The sequence below is a fragment of the Dermacentor albipictus genome, chromosome 1 (assembly GCF_038994185.2).
Source record: "Dermacentor albipictus isolate Rhodes 1998 colony chromosome 1, USDA_Dalb.pri_finalv2, whole genome shotgun sequence".
Taxonomy (NCBI): Eukaryota; Metazoa; Arthropoda; class Arachnida; order Ixodida; family Ixodidae; genus Dermacentor; species Dermacentor albipictus.
Window position 1 is genome coordinate 415,247,499 of NC_091821.1, and position 25,752 is coordinate 415,273,250.

The 25,752-nt window shown below is 46.9% G+C and overlaps 1 protein-coding gene across 8 annotated transcripts in view; it reads left to right on the forward strand.

Moving 5' to 3' along the window:
• Epac (Exchange protein directly activated by cAMP) overlaps window positions 1-25,752 on the forward strand; it is a 415,242-nt gene that overhangs the window by 307,419 nt on the left and 82,071 nt on the right. For all 8 annotated transcript variants that reach the window (XM_065440668.2, XM_070532230.1, XM_065440669.2 and 5 more), the window contains one exon: window positions 17,759-17,925. In XM_065440668.2, coding sequence (XP_065296740.1) covers window positions 17,759-17,925 — 167 coding nt within the window. The remainder of the gene's footprint in view (window positions 1-17,758; window positions 17,926-25,752) is intronic.

Here is a 25,752-nt window from a genome sequence, read left to right on the forward strand (position 1 = left end):
TACGTAGCTGAATGAAACTTGTTTCGCCTGAGTGTGGGAGTGACGGTAGTCCACATCTCGTGTCTTGAACGAATCGAAAAATTTGCGTCGGTAGATCGCGCTTCAAGGGACCATTATTTTTTTCCCACTCCTTTCTAATGTTGCCTATACGCTGTCATTTAAAGAAAAATATTAAAAGGAAGCAGTGTTTTTGCTACAGGGACGCACATGCCTAAACGCGGCTCAGCAAAAAACATTACACGTGTCGTCGTGCATTGTACGGTGCCATACATGCAAAGTGAGCAATGCCGCAATAACGGAAGTTTGCCACGCATCAGTACGCCATGCGAAGCCGCGATAACGAGAAATCTATTATCTGCTCTTCGTTCTCCATTAACTCTAGAGGCAACAAATGCGGTTATAATTTGCCGTTGGACATAATTAGCAGCCTCGAAAGATCGAAGCTTGGTGGACCTTGGACGAGATACTTGCTAGCAGTCGCTCTCGCTTTCCACATAAACCGTTTTTTCCCCCTTGTTTCCTTTTCTTGTAACTGGCCGGATAAAGTGTGTAATGAAAAGTGTAGCTTCTCATTTTGCTTTCGCCATAGAGACAGCGTCGTTAGCTCCTTTTGAAGCCTGTTAGACTAATTACCCTTAGTTCACAAGTCACCTTAATTTTCTAGAAAATCTTTATTGTCGTTTAGCCGCGCGTTTCCCGTACCGTTCTGCTCGACCACGCGTTCTTGTAGCACTCTAACTGCGTTAGCGTTGTGTGCGTAAATCCGCACCGTTCATAACGCCTGCGCAGTGTATCTGGTGGACCTATGCCAAGACTGCCGGCTGCGCAGGATACTTATTTTACCGTTCTTCCCGCGCAACTGCTGTGGTTCGGCCCCCTTAATTATATGCACCCGAGTAGCGCTCCCGGTATAATACGTACAGGAACAAAACACGTGTTTGTGACTTCGCGTAGGTAAAGAAACAACAACAAAAGAGCGAGTCTGATAAATGAGCACACTGCGGTCATAGCGAGCGGCAAGTCTGCGTGGAGTGTTCTCGACAGCTTAATGGATCGGATCCCGAGAACACGACGCTTTGGGGGAACTGGGTAACATAGTGCGAACGACGAGGTTATTCATCTTGTAGCTTTGTCCTGCGCAGCTTATTCAGTTCTTGTTTGTTTCTACAGGATCTCGACGAACCCAGAGATCCCAGCCATATATATATATATATATATATATAGCGCCGACGCATTTTTAGACCCTTTCTCCGGCATACGACGTGCACGGCTTTATGTTTCCGTTATTCCAGCGCAAATGGCCTCTTTGTTTCCGGTCGCTTTGTCGTACATGTATATAGCTGCGCTTGTAGCTGCAGTCGTAACATCGCGGCCTTTTCAAGCTACTGCATTAGGCTTCATCGCGAATTCAAGTGACGCGCTTCGTCGTTGAAGCTTTCTATGTGGGTATGTGTCGGGGCTTCTTCGGGTTGCTTTTCTGCCTTTCTTTGTTTCTGCGGAACAAAGTTTCGGGACAAAGCCTACTTTGCCGTGAACATCTGTGCGTAGCTCGAAACGTCCTCCGAAGTACGGTCATGTTCTGCGCACTGAATCTCCCACGGCCGTTTTTTATATACGCCTACTAAGTGTAGTGAACTGACGCCAGAATTGCGCCTGGATTTTGGCGAGAGCACTTCCTAGTCGCATCTGTGAAAGCAAACGCGCTTTAGTTTGCCATAATGGCTTAGGTCTAGCTAACTACTGTATGGCCAAGAACTTCATCCTGTACGTTGCGGAGCTTATTTCCTGTTCGTATGTTTTCTGTCTCTGCTGAAAACGATACGGTGGAGAGGGTGCTTGTCCTTCTGCTCTAAATTCGAAACATCTTTATGAGGAGGAGGAGGAGGAGGAGGAGGGAAAGGAGGAGATAGGCCACACGCCTCTCGCTCTGCAACTCTATGTAACGTCAGACAAAGCTATCTGCAACCACTATCGCTAGGTGCGCAAATGTCTGTAGCATCGCCAAATCATAAGTGGCCAATAAACAAAACCACCAAGGACAACATAGGGGAAATTACGTGTAATTACTAATTGAAGAAATGATAGAATAATGGCAACGAAAGTGGATGAAAAAACAACTTGCCGCAGATAGAGAACGATCCTGCGTCTTCGCATTACGCGTGCGATGCTCTAACCAGTTGAGCTACCGTGGCGCCGTTTTCCATCCACCTTTCTTGGGTTTCAACAGAAGTGCTTGTTGGCTATAGTTGGTGCTTGCTAAAAAACATGTTTTTTGCCGCAAGTTAAAACACACACAGAAGGAAGATGCGTGTTGTCTTAATGTGTCTTCCTTTTGTGTGTGTTTTAACTTGTGACAGAAAACATGTCTGTTAGCTTTTTGGGTATTTGTGTTTTCTACTGGAATTAACCTTAGAAGTGTTAACCAGCGCCGCCACTCGCAAAACTTGGCTGCGGATGTGGAACATCCTTCAGTTAATTAAATGATGGTGTGTTACGTCCCAAAACCACTCTCTGATTATGAGGCACGCCGTAGTGGAGGACTCCGGAAATTTCGACCACCTGGGGTTCTTTCACGCGTACCTAAATTTATGTACGCGGGTGTTTTCGCATTTCGCCCCCATCGAAATGCGGCGGAACATCCTTTCTGCCGCAGGCGAAGCGATGTCCGCCGCCAAGGTTTGTGAGTGGTGGCGCTTGGTAACGCTGCCAGGGGTAGTTCTAGCAGTAAAACATAAATACTCGTGGCGAAATATTCGCGGCACTGTTCCGTCGTAATGTCGTCGGCGCATTCCTTGCAGTAACCTCGTTTTCCGTCTCTCCTCGCATCTAGCCCACTATATGACAGAAACACGCCCCGCAGCCACTCTGCTGTTAGGATTGGCCTCGGCGAGTTCGGCTCTGGTGGGAGCCGCAGTAATGAACCCCAGAAGCGCACACACGGTCCCTTGCGGTGCGCGTTCGTTCCACGCGCTGTGTCGTCTCGGTTCGCTGTAGTGGGTAATGGATGTCTCGACTCTGTCATCGAGGAATGGCCGCGCACTCTCTGCGCACCGCTTGGTCTCGCACGCACTTACACACGCACGCGGGCACGTGCTTAAAGCGCACTTGTGGACAGTGAAACGCGATAGCCCTTGCGAACCCGGAACTGGGCGATTGCGCTGTTCCTCTCCCGCTGCGGTGGCGACGTGTGGTTAGCGCCGCCGCCGACCGAGCGGCTTTGTTTACACGGTGCCGTTGCCATGCGCGTCCGCGGGAGCCTAATGGAGGACACGCAGCGCGGATCGTGTTTCTCTTCGCTCGTTCTGTTTTCGCTTTCCGTCTCTCTTTCTTCTCTTCCGACGGCGTTAGGGATGTAAGTGGTGACGTTTAGCGGTCTCGCTTACTTACTTCGCGTCTTCCGGTTTGTTTCTCCGGTCTCCTGTTGTGCTTCTGAGGTTCTCTCGCTCGCGATGTGTCTCTCCTTCTTCTCAGAGAAGGAGGATAGGGGGGTGGGAGAGGAGGGTCGGCTACTTTGACCTCCTTGCAGTGAAACGAGTGCGCGCGAAGCCTGTGTTACGCGGAGATGGGGGTGTTCCGAGTCTGCTCGTGCCAAGTTGTGACTCTTTAAGTGGAAAGTATTGCCTCTCTTGTCGTTTCTGTAAATTTCTTAGATACGGCAGCACCAAAACTCTCTGACCCTTGGCGATGTCCCTGACGCGAAAGAAGAATGAATATGGACGACAAGCTACCTGCCGCTCATTGTGTTTGCCGCTCATTGCCTTTCAAGTATTGATCTGACTTATGGTCTCGTGCTATAGAGTGGACATTTAATGTATTCGATAGTTAGATGCCGAAGCAAATATTTCCGCATAAGCATGTGGGAAGATACGGGCCAGCTATGTCATATGTGAAAGCAAGAAGTATAAGAGGGCTCCGTATTTCGTGTATTGGGATGGAGGATAAATGTGACGATAATTAAGCACTGAAATACTCCAGTTTCGATTTTTACGAGGTCTAGCTCGACGGATAACTAGGACTTTTCGATGTCTTCATCATCGTCACGCCTCTATTATGTACACAAACACCGCTCTCTCGCTTAAGTCACGAATGTATCGTAGCGAGCGTAGTCGCTACTTCATCCGCGTCGGGGAGATGGGGTGAGTGCGAAACAGATTCGTAAACATTGTCTTCATTCATGTTGTCTGCGTGTAGTTACATTCGGGATGAATTACTTTGACATTGCTGATTAAGTAAGAGCACTCAATACGGCTCGGTCTCCTGCATTATGATAGCCCCAGGAAATGTTCGGGCATTCGCCCGGTCCCTTCCCGTGCCAGAGCGCAGTCATAATCATCGTTCTCCGGAACCAATGAGCTCACAGAAGTTCAAAAGCGCACATCGAATTGTAGGCGGCAACTTTCCTTTACTTTTTTTTTTAGGGTTTACCTCGACGACAGGCCTTTCCCCAAAGAGCACTACGACGCAGGAGAAAGCAAAACAAAAAAAAAGAAAAGAAAAAGAAAAAAGACGCACAAAATTAGAAACCCTTACGTTAGGATTTCTACACACTAGTAAAGAAAAAAATTGAGGGCTTATATACAAAGTAATATTGCACAAAATATTCAAGAGACAGCTGATAAGGCGTAGCCTAATGGTTTGCAGGAAACAGATGATGGACATCTGTGTCGACAGTGTAGGAAACGCCGGCGACAACGCGGCCGGACCATTGGCGGTGCGGCGGCTGACCCCAAAATCCCCACTCCCGCTCGTGCGATGAGGAACACCACGGGTGCACGGAGTGAATAAAAAAGCAAAGGCATACTGCTTCACGACGCAGAGGACAAAGTAGTTTATATAAAGACCCATACACCTACGCACGTGGCACTATAGTATTTCCGCCTGGTTACTCAAATTCTGTCTGCAAGCTGCGAACTTGTTCCTGCATCTACTGATCAGATTTTCCGTTTCCTCGGGGCAGGAAATACGTCACCTGCAGTATTCCATTTCTTTTGCCTTTTCGGGATTCTTTCCTGGTTTCCCTCGTGGCTGGTGAGCAAGTGCTGTCTACCTTTCAACCGTTCCACTACTACATGATCGAAGCAGCGCCGTGCTAAATTTAGCTCTCTTCAATCTCGCTGACAAAAGCTGCTCGAGCTTTGTCGACGCCCCGAAGGTACATCTATCACAACTCGTTTCCCTTCTGCGTCCCGAGAGATAGTTGGCAGGCTTTCTAGTAGGGTGGGCGCTGTCGTGTTTTCTGAGCCTGCGAGCACGCATCTCTGCAGAACGTTTGGCCAGAGGCGCTGTCTAACGTCATTCTGCCAGTAAGGGAGAAAGGGCGAGTGAAACGAATAAACGAGAATCCACATACGCTTAAATCGATGATGAAACCACTCTACTGTGTCATTGTTCTCTTCTGTTGTCTGTCTGTGCGTGTGTGTTGAAAAATACAGCATTCTGTCTCGTGGTTATTGCCAATATGTTGGCGATAATGTTTCGTAGCATTATGACGTTACTGAGGCCTTTCGGCACGTATACGACATCGCTCTGCCAAACATGCTTGGCTTTGCATACGCTTTGGCGGCGTTTACAATTGCTTGTTGCACGCCGCCTCTGTAGTCGACAAGGCATCATCATCATCATCATCATCATCAGCAGCAGCAGCAGCAGCCTGGTTACGCCCACTGCAGGGCAAAGGCCTCTCCCATACTTCTCCAACTACCCCGGACAAGGCAGCATGCACAAGATAAGCAAGAGGAAGCGAACCATTCTACTCTCCTCACCCGGTTATCTACTTTCAGTGCGCCAGCCCTCTCCTCTGCTGCACCCTCCTCGCCCCTCGTCAGCCAATTAGAAGAGGAAAACCTGTCGCGCTAGGCAATGTTATTCGCTTTGAAACCTCCCAAAATGTAACCTCCCGCAAAGGAGGAGGAGAGCGTTTTGTTGTGCTGTCGACACAACTTCCCGTGGTCACCGCGCGGAGTTGCGTCGGTGTGTACATGAATTTGACGTCAGGAGGTTGGAATGAAGTCAGAATCGCATAGCACTAGATCAAAGCGCCCAACGTCTACGTACATGATGGATCAAGTAATTCACTGATTGTGTATTGGTTATGGACCCTATAACGCAACACTATTTCAATCTGTTTTTACTCCAATCTCATGACGTCAAATTTACGGAAGCGCAGACGCAAGCATAGGGCGCTGACCTACAGCGTGGTTTCAACACGCCTGTGAGACGTTCCCCTTTGTAATAGGAGGTCACTTTTGTTTGCTTTCAAACCGAATAGCATTAACTTACTTGACAGGCTGTGATGCAAAAGCGGCACATGACCTATAGAGCGAAATAGCCGGCGTCTGTCTGCAGCAGCGAAACGGTGGGTGAATTACCATTGGCTGCGACGCCACATCACGAGAATGCCTCGACAGAGCAGTGCGACTGATAGAGAACACATTTATTTATTTATTTATTTATTTATTTATTTATTTATTTATTTATTTATTTATTTAAGTACTTTCAAGGCTCGAAGGCATTACAGAAAGGAGTGGGTGAACATAAAAAAAAATGTGCAAAAATTGTGCAAGACGTATTCAAGGTGGCGTTTTATGAATGGTGGTTTTGAAGGTGTCAGTAACCAGGATGGCTGCAACGGTGGTTCCAATCTTTGCTTGGGCTAGGGATGAATGCGTTGCTACGAAGTTTAGTACGTGAAGACGGCACACCAACTTTGAAACTGTGGTCAGAGCGAGATGATATGTATGACGGTTGGGTGATGAGCTGTCCTTTCAACAAGGGGTTGTGGTGGTAGATTTTATGGAAGAGCGAAAGGCGGAAGCATCTGCGACGGAAAGAACGACATGCTGGCCACGTCGGCGCGCCAGGCGTTCCGTGAGGGGAGAGGTGATCGTCGCCACGTCACGTCACGTCACCCTCGCTCTCCGAAGCCTGCGTTATCCGCGCATTGCCCGTGTTCTAAGTGCGCGTCGCTTAACGCCAAATCAAAACGTGCCAAGCGTCTCAACGCGCTCACTTGCCGGCGAGGACCTTTTGTAACTCGAAGGCGTAACTCGAACGCCGCTCGTTGGCGTTCAGATGGACGTTATTGCTCTCGCATTCACAACCCATAAGAACTGCTTAGGTGTCCTAGTCTTTCTTTTAAATCCAGTTAGCTGACCAGAGGCGAGGGGCATGTAGTGGTGAAGAGGGGTTCGGTCGGGCAAGCTTCTTGCATGACGATAATACTGACGAGGGCGACGGATTCTGCATGAGGGAAATATAGGGAATACAGGGAAATATAGCTGCGTGGCCGCGGAGCTGACGAGACACGTGATGCCGAAAGAAGGACAGCAGGCGTCACGTGGCGGGCATCGGCGGCGTCAGCCTCAGTCGAAGTTGCGCCAGCACATGCGCCGCTCGCTGTCACGTGACTTGCTTCTGGGGTTTGCTGCGCGCTTGTGCTTTTATGCGAAGCATATTACGAGAGCTCAACCCAGCTCCTCAGGCGCGGCGGTGTCGCCATGAAACCACGTGACACCGTGACGTCACGACAGAGGAGAAGTGGCTTTGGCTCAACTCTTGCAAGACGGGCTGGGTGGGAATCGAACCAGGGTCTCCGGAGTGTGGGACGGAGACGTTACCACTGAGCCACGAGTACGATGCTTCAAAGCGGTACAAAAGCGCCTCTAGTGAATGCGGTGTTGCCTTAGAAACGAGCTGTTTCTAAGGCGTGCGTCTCTTGCTCAGGCGCACATTTCGTTGCCGCGCCGAACGCTGCTTTGCTCGACGCTCACCGCGTCCAATGCGGGGCGCGTAGTCGCTGCCCTGTAGCCCATTGTATTACACCCTTGGCGGGTCGACGGGAACGCTGTCGCGTTCCACTCTTGAAGGCGAAGCAGTAATGCATGAGTTGTTTCTTCGTCTAGCCGAACCAAATATAGCCAAGCAACAGCAGTTCACCAGGCTAAACAGTGGTTCAACAACTAAAATAAAGGCTAGTATGCTTCGCATCCTGGGCTTAACCTTACCTAAGCCACAGCCATTTTTTCTTTTGTTCTAATCGAACGGCCGTTTCTTTACGAAAAAGCAGCTCTGAACTTCCGCGGTTACGTCACACAGACAGGGTTGAAATCATGGAGCAGGAAAAAAATCTTACGCCGCGAATTTAGAAGTGTACTGTCGTGCCACGACAAAACTTTGGAAATGCTTTCTCACGCAAAACGATGTCCGTCGCGTGAAGCATCTGAAAACGCACCCCTTCGGCATTACCGGTTCCTGCGATCGTGTCCCTGTCAACAAAACCAGGCGCCGACTTTCGTAAATGCCAACTGTGTCAACTAGGACAAACATGGGCAGTTCTCGGTGCATTCGTAATCGCCGCGCTCCGTTTTAGCATCGCTTAGGCAGCTACAACAAGCACTGAACTGGACTTGCACTGGCGGGGAGAAATCGCATCTTCCCATTCGTTAGCTAGACGGATTCGCAGTGTTTTGACTTTTTGAAAGAGAAAGAGGTGGTGGGGAGGGATAGACATACACCGACTCTAATGAGCCTGCGCTTTCAACCAAAGCAGTGCAACACCAACGCCCACTACAGCGAACCCTGTGTCGACGAGTGTTCGGCGCCCTTTTCTTCCACACGCCGCGTCGCTGTCAACGGCGTCGAATCGCATCACGCTCCCGTCAAATCATGTATATCGCCGTCAGCGAAATCGATGTGGGCGGCGTTTTGTTTCGCCGTCGGATCTTCCATCGGACTGCACGGTCGCTCACAAGCGATGCGATCCGAAGGGGCACACCAAACTTTATACAGCTTCACCTCGCCCACTTCCGTTTGATCGTCCCACTCCGAGCGTGGGCGTGAAGCAGAAGCTTCGCTCACCTCCCACCAACGTTCTCGGAAGCCACGGCTGCTCGCTGTATACCAAGACTTCGACCTCCGCATCGCTGCGGTACAACGAGGGTTTGTGTCCTCATTTGCGCCTCCTGTCTCGCTCGATGGCCGAGGAGAATGTCGCGGGTCAACGGATCCGCTGGGATACGTTCGGACGACGCTGCGGCCGAAGGAAGGAAGGAAGGAGAAGGAGGAGTAGGAGGAGTAGGAGGAGGAGAAATAGGCAGGAAGAGAGCTGCGGTGCGCTAGTACGGTGGCAGTCTGCATTTCCGCACGAAGCTGATCGTCTTTGCCACGACCGAACCGGAAGAAGAGTAGTTCTCGTATCTTTTCTGATCTCTCAAAATGAAGCCTGCAGGCGGACACTTCAATTTCGGGCTCGCATGCATTAGAGCTTCCGTCAAAGTTGCCTTCGGATCGTTTTGAAAAAGTACGCTGGCACAGCGTGAGCGACCACTCCTCGCCTTTGGGAAGACCAATGAATTTCGGCCATAACGTCTTGCCTGAAAAGAAAGCTCGGCTTGGATTAGTGAAACAGGCAAACGTCTGTGGCGCAGCAGAAGTGAAGGATGGGCTAGGTAAAAAAAAGGTACACGCAGTAAAGGTTATGTGCGTGTATAGATATGCATGGTACTCCGGGCTTGAACACACACACACACACACACACACACACACACACACACACACACACACACACACACACACATATATATATATATATATATATATATATATATATATATATATATATATATATATATATATATATATATATATATATATATATATATATATATATATATATATATAATGAGCACACACGCGTAATGCGAAGGCGTGATTTCGTATCCCACTTGCGGCCAGTCCTCATCCACTTTCATTTCGATTAATTCATCATTCCTTTAATTCATTTAATAAGTACAACTAATTTCCTCTATGTTGTCCTTGGTGTCTTTGTTGGCGTCTTTGACGTGACTAATAAAAATCAGGCCCCTCGCTTTCGTTACTTCTCGTTCACTAATATATATATATATATATATATATATGTGTGTGTGTGTGTGTGTGTGTGTGTGTGTGTGTGTGTGTGTGTGTGTGTGTGTGTGTGTGTGTGTGTGTGAGCGTGTGAAACAGACGCTGCGTCTTCCTGACTACAAGTCTCCGATTTCAAAAGTTGCCTTTGCTATACCTTCGATTTCATATTGTAACTCAAGTCTGCTTACACCCTTTGTCATTCAGCTAAGCTTCCGGCATTATTCACAAAAGAGTTCTTTGTTTTTTTCGTGGTCTTAGGCGATGCGCAAAGTGAAGCGAACAGGAAAGAAAAAATTCCATAGGTTTCTTTCGACTTGGGCTGCCTTTTTGTGACAGCTACGCTCGCGCCACGAATAGCAAACGAAGATTCATGCGGAAACGGCGAACTTCTTGATTGCTTTTTTTCTTCTTCTTTCGCCACTTCGCGTTCTCTCGCTTTTTTTCGAGGCAAACTAAAGTGCGTACCGCCATAACATATTTCTTACGTTCTCTTAATCAGAAGTCAGCAGGAAGAGAAATGAAAAAAAAAAACATGAATGCGTTGACTGTGGAAGAAAATGCCAAAGGCCGGGCGACTTCCATGAGTTGCGACGTCAGGGATCGTGCATATGAGAGTGCAGTTGTTTTTATTCCTTGTGAATGTATACGTTGGCGTGGATGTGAGGGTGCCGACAAGCTTGTTGCGTTTGGTAGCTTGGCGACTGGAGCGCGCGTGTTGCTTTTCGAGTTCCCCTTCCCTTCCTGCCCTCTCCCCTTGCAGCCCTCTACAAATAAAAATAAAAGAAGAGACCCTTTCGATGCAGGTGGCCGCGCAGAGACATGGGATCAGCCTTGCGAGGCATTGTGCTGCCCCTGTATGTGCCGTGCTCTGTGATATAAGCAAATACTGCGGCATTGCATTATTATGTGATTCATTATTGTGGCAACCAGCTCTGGCATTGTGGTATAAGCAGTGGGTGTAGTCGTTGATATAGACAGTCTATTAAACTTTGTGTGTTTCTAGCAAAGGGTAAAAATACGAAAAGAAAATAACACCTGGAGTGAAATGAGAATTAATTTCTTTTTATTCATCGTCAACGTCACTGATCAGGCGGATATGTAATCCTTCATTGGTGCTAGCTGCAAGAAGCGCGAAGTTTGTCTACTGAAAGAGCCGGTGATTGCAATATCGTAGTCGTAGAAGGAAAGAAAAGAAAGAACAAATCGATGAAGTAAAAAAAAAAAGATATGACGGAGCTCTATCGAAACAATATATCTGTAGAAAAAGAAAAAGATGGAGAGAAATAGAAAAAAAAAGAAAAGGAGTGTTGGAAGCATAGATATACACGCAACCGTGCCTGAACATGTGAATCAAATATTTGATGTTACGTACTTCATTTACAAAATAAATATAGCCGTCACCTGTTCGGACGATTCCAGTTGTGGGGGCGTAGATAGTCCGTGCTTCAAATATGAAAAAAAAGAGCATATCTGTAGCTACCGGGAAAAATTGCACAAGCGTTGGGACGCCGCTCTCGATTTAGCTGTCTGGAAATATTGCGTAGGCGCATGCCATATTAGTTTCCCCATCGGACCTGCGGGAAAAAAAAAGAAAAGGAAATACTTCGTAGTAACGTCAGGATATTTTTTCGCTGTGTACTGATGTGCCGCGCGGCCGCGTTATATTAGTCTGCCCGTGCGATACGCTATGTGTGAACTCAGTGGGTGCGGAAGCATATGCTAAAGATAAGGAATCAGCACTGCGTCCATTGAGAATGTTGTGCTCAGAAGAGCAACGTAGGAAGGTCTACCCACGCTGGGAAGAGGAGATAAGTGTGTTTGCTGGCAGCCATTGACGACGCCAATCAATCACTACCGTTAAAGTAGCAGGACAAGAATAGTCCTGCGTCCTTACCGAGCCAGGAATAGCTGATTTGAAGGGCAGTGCATTATTGTAGGGATGATGGCCCAGGAGGTGGAGGAATAAAAAAGAGAAAGACAACCAGGTTAGACATTGCAATTACTCGTCGTCTACACTTTGTCGCGAAGAGCGAAAAGAAACGAAGGCCGATTCAAGGAATGACGAGACAAAAGTAAAGGAGGAAGAAGAAGGCGATGAGCTAACTGCTTGCTGTGCGAAATGGGCTCATGTCTGACGCCGCGTAGTAATTTGTCGCGTAATTACGCGTATGGCGAATGAAAGCGGAAAACCGTGATATCGCTTTGGTGCCAGTGAAAATTTTGGCGACCTTGAGGGCCACATGCTCGACAATATACGCAATCTGCTAGTATGTTGTCTTTTAATGTCAATTCAGTTCACCATTATTTATAACAGCGATGCACGGCGCCTGCACGTACCCTATATGGAGGTCGTTTGAACAAACGCCAGAGATCTTTCATTAGCGGCGCATTATTTTCAATCATGTTGTAGTGTTTATCTCAGCGCCGTAAATGTGGAACCAAGAGTCTCACACTTGTCTCAAGCGTCCGCGTGGAGCGATCACGTCCATTTCGTCCGCTGCTGAGGCGCCGATTGGCTAGGGGCGTCTTTCTCCTTTTGACGCCTTCCCCAGCCCAGCCAATCAGATCTTCAGCAGCAGCAGACGAAGTGGACATGTCCACTAGGTGGTCACTTACAAAACAACCCCCTCCCCTTCGCCTGGGTTAGGAACCAAACATCGGACATTTTTATTTATTTCCAGTGACAGCTAGTGTCCCGAATTGGCCATAAAGCCCCAGAAAGTGACAAAGCGAAATGTGGGAGGACGAGGAGGAAAGAAAAGCATCGCTTTAATGCTGCTACTGGCCGCTCACGAAGGTGGCCGCATTGAGCGATCCCCTTCGATCTGAAATCAGTGCCGTCGCCCCATTGCCGTCTAGGCCGCTAACGCGCGATCCCCTGACGGAGGGTGTTGCTGCTGCAGCTGTTGTTGCCGTTCGGTCAACGCACGGTGTGCCTCGTCGGGCTACCGCGCAGCTGGCGTTCTTATGTGGCTGTTTCCGTTTTTCTCGTCACTCGCTATACTTTCAGCCTAACCGAGTTGCCGCTCCGGTCCCCTCACGGGAACGCGGCTCCTCCCCTTTCACTTTTCCAAGATGGATGCCACTCCGTGTATACGAGGCGACGCTAGTCTCGGCGCAGCCTTATACAAGTGCTCCGTTTGTCTCGGCGGGATTCTTGCAGGAGCTGCGGGATTAGCCGGAAACCGCTAGAAATCCGGCCGTGTATTTATTCTCGTTTCCCGTGCGACGTTGCCTAATACGGAGACGCGTTGTCGCGGCACGCCTTGCTGTTTGTTCGTCGCTTCGCCGTGTTTTGTTTAGCCAGAAGACACACGTTCGATTTCTTCATTTACCTCTGTCTTTAGTCGAGTTCTATCGCTGAATTTTCTTCTTTTTTCCGTCTCCCGCGTTTCTGGGTACAAGCAAAGCTCATCCTTATCATGATACTCGTCGTTATACAGCTGAAGCCCTCTGCGTGACGCAAGCGTTGTCCCTACGTTTTCGAAACGCAACTGTCCTTGCATCGACCGCATCTGCAGTCCTTTACCGAATGGTTTGACCATCTCAAGTTATCTGTCCCTGGGAGCGCGTACTGTATTCAACCCAATCTTTTACGAGGTACAGTGAGACTTCTCTACTCAGGCAATACTGTATTAATACTATTATAATCTTTTGGAAACCTTAAGCGCTTTTCGGTATGATGTCCGTTTCTAACTTCTATCGCACCAACTTGGGGCACTGGGTATACGTATCATTGGATATGTGCCGCTCTTTTTCGCCAGCTTGGGTCCTGGGACTTGGTGCCACTGCGTATTTCAGTGAACCCCCTGCCCCCTCCCCCTTTCCCCCGAAAAAGATAAATTAAAGGATAAAGAAACGGCAAGCACCAGAGAGACGCCCAGCCTACCCATAATAATTAATTAACAGCCTGATTAACACCTTAGAAGCTGTACAGAATCGTTCCGTTCGTTTTATTCTTAACAATTACCAGCGCACAGCGAGCGTAATTAGCATGAAACTTGCTCTCAATATATATCCCCTCACTAAACGCAGAAAAATCGCTCGCTTTTGCTTGTTCCATAAAATATACCCTTCAATTCCCACGCTCAAATCACGTTATATCGAACTAGCCTCTTCTGTACGCTTGGACCATCGTCATAAAGGGAACATCCCATCCCACAGAACGTCTACCTATGGTAACTCGTTTCATCCAAAAAAGCAAAGAAAGGAAGAGAAAAAATCCCAGGAATGGAACCACCTTCCACTAGTCTGCATTACTAACGCCGACGACTTCCGTAAGGCACTTACTAACGTTATCTAGTATACATTGACTTTAATATATTTACACGTGTAGAGTGGCTCTGTTTTCATCTGACCAGTAGTGTTCATAAATTATTTCCATTGTAGTACCTATCTAATCTACAAACAGTATACTTTGTATTATGATTTATCTCTATCAGTATGTGCTTATCTTCTCACTCTAACTTTCATTATGTATACCGCGCATTTATATTTCGTCTGCATTACCCGTCTGTATAATATTGTATCTGTATATTTATGGTATGCTTATTGTTTTGCTCTAACTTGCGTTATTTTCACATTGGACTATGCACTGTTATCTGATTATCTTGTTTTCTTTTTTTGTATAGTTATCTGTATCTATTAGCCCCTCCCCTCTGTAATGCTTCATGTAAGCCCTGAGGGTACAGTAAATAAATATAAATGAATAAAAATACCTCGCCGAATTCTTTAGTAAGCACTGCACACTTGCACATAATCACAGTTCTGGCTCCGTCTCGCCACTTCCGTTATTATGATAATCACAATGATCGTCGTAACATACGGAACCCAAGTATTAAAGGGAAAATCAGACATCAGCCCATTGGGTGGATGTCTGATTTTCCCTTTATTAGTTACTTCTCTCCACCTTGCGGGTTTCTGTAGAACTACTACGTCAGACCCAAGTACTGTTTTTAACGTGTTCTCCACGCGATCTCTTTCTCATACACGCGAAATTCACGAAGGGTCCGCTTCTTAAGAACTTGTTGCTGCGCACTTCGCGCGGGGCCGGAGCACCGGCTACGTAGTACGTTCTCCGTTTGCGCTCAGAGGCGTGTCCCAGTCTTCAAACTCGCGTTAAGGCAAAAAGGGGCAACTAAATGCGGCAGCGACGGTTTTAATGGATGCACGCCGACATAACGGGCCGAAAGCACGCAATATGCAAGCTATTTGGCGTCGCCGTGGATGCGGGCACCGAGGATACCTGCGCCTATATTGTCGGCGCGCTGTAAAAGCCATTAGCGTCTCGATGCTATTCCGGGCACCTGGATGTTATCGGGGCTGCCGGACATCAGCGTTAACGTTGTTTGCAAAATTTCTTTCTTCAAGTTTTTTTTTTTAATGCGGGTTGTCGTGCACAGTCTACCTGTCCCCAAAAGTACTGAGAACGACGGTCTGTGCTCGAAAGCTCGCAGCGACGACCGTTCCGGGCCGGAAATGCATTTGAAAGTGGAAGCGACCTGCTGAAGTCGGAGGCCTCGCGTCGCTCAAGCGTGTGGGGCAGCTCGTCGTTTGTCTTCCATTTCGCGCTGCGAGCACTTTTACTCCGTGTGTGCTACCTGTGTCGCCACCTATAGGCCATCGATTGATTTATATTTCCGCGAACTACTTTTTATCCGTTACGGTGCTAGTTTAATCACGCGCACAGCAGCGTGGTTAACTACAATACATGATGGCACGCGCGGCGTAAAGGGAACTCTTGCCCACAATCCGTCGACCGTTCGTGTGTACCTGGAGTTTTCGTATGCATGCGATAGATGTGAATTTTTAACGGAAACTTAACTCGTACTTCGGGGCTGTACTATCTGATTCAAACGGAAACAGCTGACCTTTCTTGAAGAAGTAGAGTAGAGATTGAGGTATTGGAATTCCTCTATTTATTCTATTGTTAAAGGGCAAGGAAGAGGGTACGTAGCGGTGGAGGAGGGGAGGTTGTCGTGCTTCGTTTGGTTCGCTCGATCCGAGGACTGGTATTTTGGCCGAGGTGTCGGAATCGATTGACGAGTAGTCTCGCGTGTTTAGGCTGCCGTATGGTCAGGTGAGGGATTAAATTCTACGGTTGCGACACAATTAACTAGGAACTTAGTTATTCAGAAGATTTGAATCAATCATCTAGTTTATTCTTTATTTATCATTTAATTTTGCAGTGATCGACAAACATACACCGATGTCCGACGCCGTTAATTGTGAATTGCCCATATAAGGATCATTACCATAAGTTCAGTGCAAAAGCACTTTCTGTACAAAAAGCACAAGAAGCACTTTCTGTTTGAAACAGGTGCTAAATTATGCGAAATGCGTGCTGCTGAGGAATACCAGTGAATAATGTATTCAGATGATAAAAGACAAGATGACAGTATATTCACAAAGCAGAACGCTCAGAAACGCACTGTTAAGAATGTGTCGGAGCTTTGTCGCACGTTTTCATCGAGGTAATGATTCCATTTCCTTCAGCCTATTCATTATTAGTTACCTGCAGTCGCTGTCTACACGCCCTAATGAAAGAAAGGAGTTTCTTTAACCCGACTAACCGCGGAGGCAGTATTTTTGGTCGGGCGCTATCGGACACACTTCCACTATTGCTGGACGTAGCACTCTGGGTGACGTGTTGCTTAAGCGTCTGGGATCTTCTCACTGATCAGGACAACTAATATATATATATATATATATATATATATATATATATATATATATATATATATATATATATATATATATATATATATATATATATATATATATATATATATATATATATATGCAACGGGTAAATAACACTGAAGGCAGGCGTACCGTTCGTCACGTTCACTTCAGATGGCTTCGCCAACTGACTTGCTGTGTAAACTGCTCTCACCGTTCCGAAAAGAAACAGAAAACTGAAGCTAAGTTCACGATTACGGGAAAGATGAAACAACACGGGCAATGTGGTGATCTTCCTGTGGTCGTCCAGGTAGCATTATTTATTTATTTTTGTTGTTGTTGTGTTGGGAATAATGTTCAACCAACCGCCACAACTTGTCGCTGTTGTAGAGGACATTATACTCAACGTGAGCGATAGACAATATTGCCCCAGTATCACACTCTAAGCTGTCTTTCTTACATGGCTGCCAGAGCCCAACTAAACAGAAGGAGGAGGAGGCTGTTGCGGCCGTGAACGTATAGCAGCTTGCCCAGGACCATGATTTTCTAGCAATGCCTCTTTTTTTCGATTCCATTCCTCTTCGCACTCCGTCAGTAGTCAAAGGGGCACTCCTATCACGCTATCAATGCTGTCACCTGGCCGTGAGCTGTGGATTATAAAAGTGACGTGAAATCGAGTGGAAGGTATCGCTAAAGAATCGTCCCTCCGTCCTCCATAGTGTTTCATACTTGTGTTCTTATTCCTCTGTTCCTGTCCCTAAACCGTAAGCTAATTTACAACCTTAAGGGTGCACGAGGGTGTAATTAGGTCTACAGTTCACACCCTCAGACCCGTAGCAGTGCATGTAGCTGCGCGGGTTGTGCACGGACTTACACCTGTATGAACCCTTAAGAGTGTGTATTAGTTTACAGTGTGCACTGTGCTTTATACATACGAATCACTACCAAGCAAGCGGCCAACGCGCCTGTGTGCCGCTTCCGCATTTTTCTTTTCTTTTTTTGCTCTCAGACCTAGCAAGCGTCGCTCCTCGAGTTCTGCGCGGTCATCCCGTAATTTCGAGTGGGCGCTTGATCGGTTGTTTATGATTTCCTTCACGGCGTACAGCTCGTCTGTGCGGCGTCGAAGCGGTCGACGCAGCCCGCCGTGTAACGGTCCTCCTCCTCGCCCTCCCCGCAGGTTCCACACGGCGGCGCGAGAGCCGGGCGCAGTCGAACGGCACGCTGCGCACCATCCCGCCTCCTGCGCCGGCGAAGACGCCCGCGGCCGAACCAGCGCCGCTGCCCTCGCGGCACCCGCCGTCGCCCACCGAGCCGTTTCACACCAACCGGCTGCTCGTGTCACAGGTGAGAGAGAGAGAGAATGAGAGAGAGAGAGAGAAAAATGGAGATGGAGAGAGAAAGAAAGGGAGATAGATAGATAGATAGATAGATAGATAGATAGATAGATAGATAGATAGATAGATAGATAGATAGATAGAAAAAATAGAATAAATAGATAGATAGACAGATGATAGAGAGAGAAAGAAAGAGAGAGAGAGATAGATAGATAGGTAGAGATAGATAGAGAGAGAGAGAGAGAAATGGAGATAGAGAGAGAAAGAAAGGGAGATAGATAGATAGATAGATAGATAGATAGATAGATAGATAGATAGATAGATAGATAGATAGAGAAATGGAGATAGAGAGATAAAGAAAGAGATAGATAGATAGATAGATAGATAGATAGATAGATAGATAGATAGATAGATAGATAGATAGATAGATAGATAGATAGATAGATAGATAGATAGAGCCCGCACGTTTAGCGCAGACGGAAGGAAGCGTAATTGTAAATGGCGCGCGAAACGCGGGACAACGAAACGAAAAATAAAAAAATATACCGGACACACCAACGCGCGCTCTCAATTCGAAGGCATTAATGAAAGCGGACGTGTGCCCTCTTTTCTGCACGGCGCCGTGGCCGGGTGACTTCGCTGCTTTCGTTAACGAAGTTCGCGTTTCGATTGAGAGTCTGTCCGATCTCTTTTTCCGTTGTCGCGTGTCTTTTGCGCCACTTAACAGTTCTGAAGGGAAACCAATCAGCCTCGTTTTCTATCTTATTGTGGAAGAGAGTGCTGGTGGTTTTGCTACGACGAGTGGTTCGATTTCTGACTCGTCTGGTGGGGTTTAAAGTCTCAAAGTATATAGCACACCGTCTATCATGTAAACCGGTATGTAACGGGGCACTCCGGATTAATTTTGACCACCTCTTAAAGGGCACACAAAGCACTGCAAATGATCGTGTTTGGTGATAACGTTTAACTGCCGGTTATATGCAAAGATACATGCAAAGTAGGGGGATAAGAATCCCTTTGGCCTCGGCACTTCGAATTTCGTGCGTCAGCTATTGGATGTCATAGATTTACAGTGTCTCCTCGGTGCTTGGTTAAAGATGTTGTTGATATGCGATCGCTAAACTGCACTTCGAAAGTACACAAAGACCAGGGTTATAGTATGTTTTGAGAACGGTTCCTGAAAGAAAAACATCGTTAATTCGTATACTGCGAAATCTGTGACCTCGCTCTGTCATTAGTAGTGCCGTGGCGGCGCGACACTCAAGAAGATTGGCCCCGTCCTATCGTACTCTAATTGTCAGCGGAGTTTTTTTTCTTTTTCTTATGCAAGCAAATCGCGAAAGAATTTCAAAACAGCGCCTTACCTGCCTAAACTTACCCAGTGCTTATCTAAAGCGTTAACATTGGAAAAAGAAAAGCTTCGTGGTCTTGCTTCCCGTGCTTGGCGAAGAGTACGATCTCATTATGTGGTATGCCTTGATGATAAGCTCCGCTATAATTATCACCACGTGGATTTCGTTATCGAGCACAGAAATCTGATACAACCGCGCTTTCGAATGTGGCTCCCCTCGAAATGCAGCCGCCGGGGCGAAACCGGAACGGCGAAAGCAGATGCCATAGCCACCAAACTGCCGCGATGGATATCTACAGCGTATCTGTATCACTTCTCATAATTGCAGGCGGGATGGAGATTAAGAAAAAAAAAGTAGCTGTCTCTGAAAGAGAGGGAAACGCGATCGTATCTGCCGAGGAAGTAGCTTTTCGGGGATAACGTATGTGTGATTCGGGAACAGAAAATAAGAAGAAATGTTATTTCTTTCGCATATATAAGGATGATCACGGGTCGAACCACGTGAGAAAAAAAAAAAAAGAGCAATTACACTTAGGACTAATTTTCTTTCTTCTTCTAAGGTTCGCAGCAGTCGCCGCCGTTCACTTGGCGTATTAACTCTGAAACCCGTTCACGCGCAAAAGACTGCAATAGGCGCAACAGAGCGAGCGAGGTAGAAATAGATTAACGCTCGTCGTAACGCAACACCTCGGCGAAAGATAGCCTCGCATAGCGTCTTTTACTATTTGCTCTGTCTCAATTTTCTTCGCGGCTGAACGATGCAGGAGTAGCCTTGCTGACGGCCTTCTTTCATTTTTCATTATTCTACATCACAGACTCTCTGCCCCCTGCACTGTAGTAATAAATGATGATGCCTTTTACTTCTTATAGTTCACCGAAGTTCGCGTGGGCCCATTTAGCTATAACTTTTTCTTTAGCCGACGCCCCACTTGAGCGTGGGCAGTATCGAAAATATCTGCATTAACGAAGCTGTCTCATTAAGGCAGGAAGTATAGAAAAGTATAGTGCTTCTCACGGAGCACTTCCGTACATTTTTTTTGTTTAAACCACGGTACGTCGAAGCGAGGAATTTGCATCGACGAACATCGTGGGAAGTGCTTGCCGGCGCCTTTGCTAATTTCAGTCTTTTTCTTCTTTTTTTGAGCTTCAGAGCATGGCAGAAACTTGCTTTAAGCTGAATTGGTCTTCCAGACTGTTTTTCGTTATTTTGCTCCACGTGCGCATTTTCTCGTAACAGGTAATGAAGAATGATGTGCTGCTGGCTGTCTAAGATGCTACAGCGCAGATGTTGTCGTTTACATTAAAAAAAAAGGGCATGTTTATGATGTTGTTTTAGTAAACGACAAGATCTCTTTTCGTAGCATGCTCATTGTGCCCACCAAAGTGAACGCTGTAGCGTAACATTCGCTTCGTGTTGGACAGAACATTCACGAATGTTGTTTAGATTACAACTAGAGCAGTGCTTGACTTTAACGAACTGAGGGAGCATTTATCTCAGGTAATTAAATTCTAAGATAGATGGCATTCATCAGTCAGGCAAAAGAGAAGACCTCGGAATATAAGCAAACCTTTTGTGGCCTTAGTTGTGGTGCCGTCTTAATTTATCAGGGGTGTGAAGAGTCGCGCAGACATCGTGTAGTCATAGCGTCGATGTGGTGTGGCTGAAAATGTCAGGGACTACCAGGGCGATTCTGCTGCTGCAGCACTTCTCCGCGAGTGCCCAAAGATGCACGATGTCCTTGTTGTTGCTGCACGGAATAGAAACGACAGGAGCATGGAACAGAAATTCTGCTCAAAGCGAACATGATACGAAGTTAACGACAGCAGAGCTCGCCTTGCTTATGCTCTTCTGTACGTCGTGTTTGTAAGACCCGCGGTCGTCTGTGCGTCGATGTTCCACCAATCAATTCCAGCAAGAAACGCTTCTGGGATTCACATCTTTGTATCTAGGATTCACACCCACTGAAGACTATCTTTCAAGTCACGCCACCTAACCTGGCCCGCCATACTCTATTTGCCCGCCCCTCATGTAATGTCCCTTTTCTGTGATCATTCAGGCATTGTTAATAAATAAATAAATAAATAAATAAATAAATAAATAAATAAATAAATAAATAAATAAATAAATAAATAAATAACTTAGTTGTTTATCTACCTCATGTCTGCAAGAAGTATCGAATATGCCAGATTGAAAAGGTTCGTAGTAGCACTTTAAGCTCATGAGGTTTGCGGATTACATTACTTCGCTCAGCAAAACTGGAGAGGGTTTGCTACGGACTAATGAGGACGTGGACTGGGAAAATCTAAGGGTAGGTTGGAAGATTTTGCGAGCAAGGAAATGTGGTACTGTGCATGAGTCCGGTGGGAAACGTGAGCTTGCGATTGGTTTAGTCGGAATTCCTGAGCAGGAAAAGAGGTATGTAAAACAGACACGGTGAAACCAGATCAATAGAAAGTAAAAAAAAAGAAAAAAGAAAACGCAGAGAAATTGAAATTTGTGGGAGTGAATGTTGGAGACACTCCTGTGTGTCGTCAAAGGAAGCATTCTGAAGGAAAAAAAGTGCATAATCACTGTGTTCTACCGGCGTTACGCAAATAGAACGAGAATCGGAAAGGAGGGCAAAAAAGCCTTGACGTAAGCTAAAGAAAACGAAGCGAGAAATTTAAGGGGTGTAATGATATAGGCGTAACGTTAAAAGAAGAAAATGAGAGAATATGTTTATAGGAATTAAGCGTGGATAAGTGATAGTTTCGTTGATGGCAACGCCAAGATATAGGAGTTGGGCCGGATTTATATACATGCTGATCCAGCTAACTTTAACCAATGTTTAAAAATACGCGAATGCCACGTAGATGGACAGAATCAAGGTGATGTTGTTTGCCGTCGCTAGGAGATCCTGAAATTATCTTTTTTTTTTCGTTCCGCCTAATTAAATCGTTTGTCTTAAATTATCAAGCTTCTCAAATATTATAATTAGATGAAAAATGTCAAATGAGAAAATTGTAGCGCTACATGAAAAGCTCCCGATACAGCTCTCTGTTGCTCAACACGCGTTACATAAAAGTGTTTTTCCGAGCGTGAAAGAAGCCCGAAAACGAACGCAAAATTGTTGCGAGACTGGCCGCTCGAGGCACTTTTCATGTATTCACGGGCTTCTTTCCTGCTCGGAAAAATTTTATGTAGCACGTATTGAGATAACAGAAAGCTGTTTCGACAGTTTTTCATGTCGCTCTGCAATTTTCTCATTGACACTTTCCAACTAATTATAATATTCGGGAAATTTAATAATTAATTAGTTATCGAATGGTATAATTGATTAAGTAATTAGGACTAATTATGTAAATAGGTCGAATGAACAAGAAATAGTATCTCTTAGTGACGGCAAACAACCTTACCTTGGCTCTGTCCAGCTGCGTGGCATTCGCATATTTTTTAACTCCGGCTAAAGTTAGCTGGGACACCCTGTATAAGGCGTATAAACGGTGACCCGTGTTCTAGTAAAGTGTCATAATGGATTCTCATGGAAGGGAAACGCGATAGAGGGTTGCAACTGACAAGGTGGAGTTATTATCAAATTTGCGTTGTAACAGAGAAGTTTGGTTTATGCAGTGCATGCCGCCCCTCCTGGAAGAGGCCTTTTTCCAGTAGTGGAGTTGATGATGATGGCGCCAATTTTTATTATGCGTCGGAGGCAGCTACTTAACCAACATGGAGTTCCCCAAAAATATTGTCACGTGGAAGTGACGAGAGGTGGGCATGGATAGGCACATGAATATCAAAGAAAGGTGTTTATTGGGTAACACTGGGCCCAGTAAGTCCCCCCCACCCCCCCAAAAAAAAAGAAACATACAACTTAAGGGTTGAGAGAGCGGCTAGCACGATCTAGCGTTCGTGGAATGGAATGACGCAGGTTACAGACAACCTTTATCGTTGTGCCTTGCCAACGCGCATGCTACACAAAGCGACGGTAATCGCGACAATTTCGAGAACATGGCATCAGCGTAACGTGCAATCTTACAAGATTGGGCCGTGTTTACCGCAAGCGACTCCAAAAGTGCGACGCGAAATGAATATGATACTGCAAGCGGGCGACGTGTGGGCGTGCTTCCTACAAGCAGATCCGGGACATAGTAACAACGACAACGCTGCGTAAAGCAAATAGAAACACTGAAAACAATATTAAGATATATTGTTCTTTGCAGAAGATCGCAAGCTTGAGTGCGTCTTTGCTAAAAGCTGATTCAACCAAGACAAACGGGGTCGAAGAAAGATGGAATTTTGAATATTCAGACTAACCAGTGAACGACCATGTGTATTAGATTAAATTAAATTAAGGGGTTTTACGTGCCAAAACCACTTTCTGATTATGAGGCACGCCGTAGTGGAGGACTCCGGAAATTTCGACCACCTGGGGTTCTTTAACGTGCACCTAAATCTAAGAACACGGGTGTTTTCGCATTTCGCCCCCATCGAAATGTGGCCGCCGTGGCCGGGATTCGATCCCGCGACCTCGTGCTCAGCAGCCCAACACGAACATGTGGATTCTCAGTCAGGAAGTCAACGTTAGGGCGACCGTTACTCGTCAAGTGCAACAGCTGCTTTCCACGAGGGTGTTTACGTAGTTGTCTGTACCATCAGTGTAAAGAGCGCAAGCAAGTGGGAAGGCGTGAGATCAGGTCGAACAATTCCTCCTACCCTACACAGCCCTCGCCTTACTCTGACTCCTGAACCCGTTGGTCACCGAATGCCCTAAATTCGTTGCTTCGCTACTTGGGGAAGGCATTGTTAGATATGGAGCTGTTTCCTGCGATTACTTCGAGTTCCCCAGACCACATCGGATTGCAGCACAGCTAATTGAGGAATGCAGAAGCAGGAAAGCGCATTCCAGAGGAGACACGTGCAAACAAGTTTGCGGCCCCCAGGTCGTGTGCCGCCGGGATTAGAAGGGGCCCTGGGACAATGGAGCTAAATCGTCCCCCTTCGCCTTTGAAGAAGGCATTTGCCACCGCTGCGGAGCCGAGTCACCGGGAGCAGGTGGGCCCTTGTACAATGGAGCATGAGCGCCCCCTCCCCTTCTCCTCGTTAGAAGAAGTGCATTGCCAGTCTGCGAGGCAAGACCGCAGAGAGCCGCCAGGTGTGACACCGCGACACGGGCGCCTACCATTGGCTGAAAATGGCGTCATCTGAGCGGACTCTCCTATTGGTCAAACATGACGTGACTTACAGTGCTCGAAGGGTTTATAAGAAGCCTTCCAGAGAGACCAGAAGAGTCCCTGATTCCCTGATTCACCTCTCTCGAACTTCTTGCCGCGGGCCGCAGCGTCCGAGTTGCTGCTGGCCCGTAATGACCGTACGACTGTTAATTGACGCTCACCTCTCTGTATATAATGCAGAATAAAACCCTCCCAAGTTTGGGTTTTCATCCCGAAGTCCGTCCTCCAACCCCTACATCTGGTTGGCAGCGGTAGGATCGCCTCCGAATGCATCAGCTGGTGGCAGGGCTACGGATAAACCTTCGTCGAGAGAGATCCTAAGGAACCGGGAAGAGCGAAGAAGAGAGAGCCTTCGTCGAAAGAGGTCCGAAGAAACTGGGAGTAGCGAAGAAGGAGCGAGCCTTCGACCCAGAGAGTCCGGAGGAACCGGGAACAGCGGACAAATGAACCGGATGGCAGGGTGCTGCAACGGTAAGTGAGCGCGTGGTTTTTTTCCTTTTGATTCGCCAGACTCAAATGTTGTGTGTTCATTTTGATAGTTCTGGGAATCGGGAGTTTGTTGCATTGTGTGTTTGCACAAATTAATTAAGGAAAACAGTTTTAACCACCTGTCGGGGCAGCTGCCATGGATCTTAGAAGGTTGACAAGGTTAGACTTGTTGTTGGTGTGCGACGATTTGGGAGTTGAGGCGGACGAACGGATAGAAGCGCCAGCTATCATAAAGGCGATTAATGATAGTGGCAATGATGACAAAAGCCATGAGCTTGCTTGGGAGGTGATACAGGAGCCACGGGAGCGTGTGCGTCGTGTACGTTTGCGAGAGCGTCGTGAACTTGGGAGTAAGCATAAGCGTGAAGAACGCGAGAATGAACGGAAGCATGAGCTTCAAGAACTTACTCTTAGGTGTGAGCTTCACGATCGTGAGAATGAACGTAAGCTTGAGCGTGAGCAAAAGTATGAGAGAAAGAAGGCAGCACTGATCAAAGAGATACAGTATTGTGATCAGTTATTGGCACAGAGACAACGGCTGTCTGAGAATTCTGTACGTAGTACAGAGCGGAAGAATGAGGCAGCATCGAGCGGATTTTCGCCAGAAGCCGACGAGAAGAGTAGTGCCTGTGAGATTAGCTGCAGTTTCATAAGTAAAGGGAAAAGGCTAGCTGCTAACGATGCCTTAGTGGCAACAGAGGCCGTTAAAGGCCGTAGTGAGAGCGACAAGGTGCTGTGCCAACAGATGACTATGGAGACAGCTAGGCCAGCTGCGAACAAATT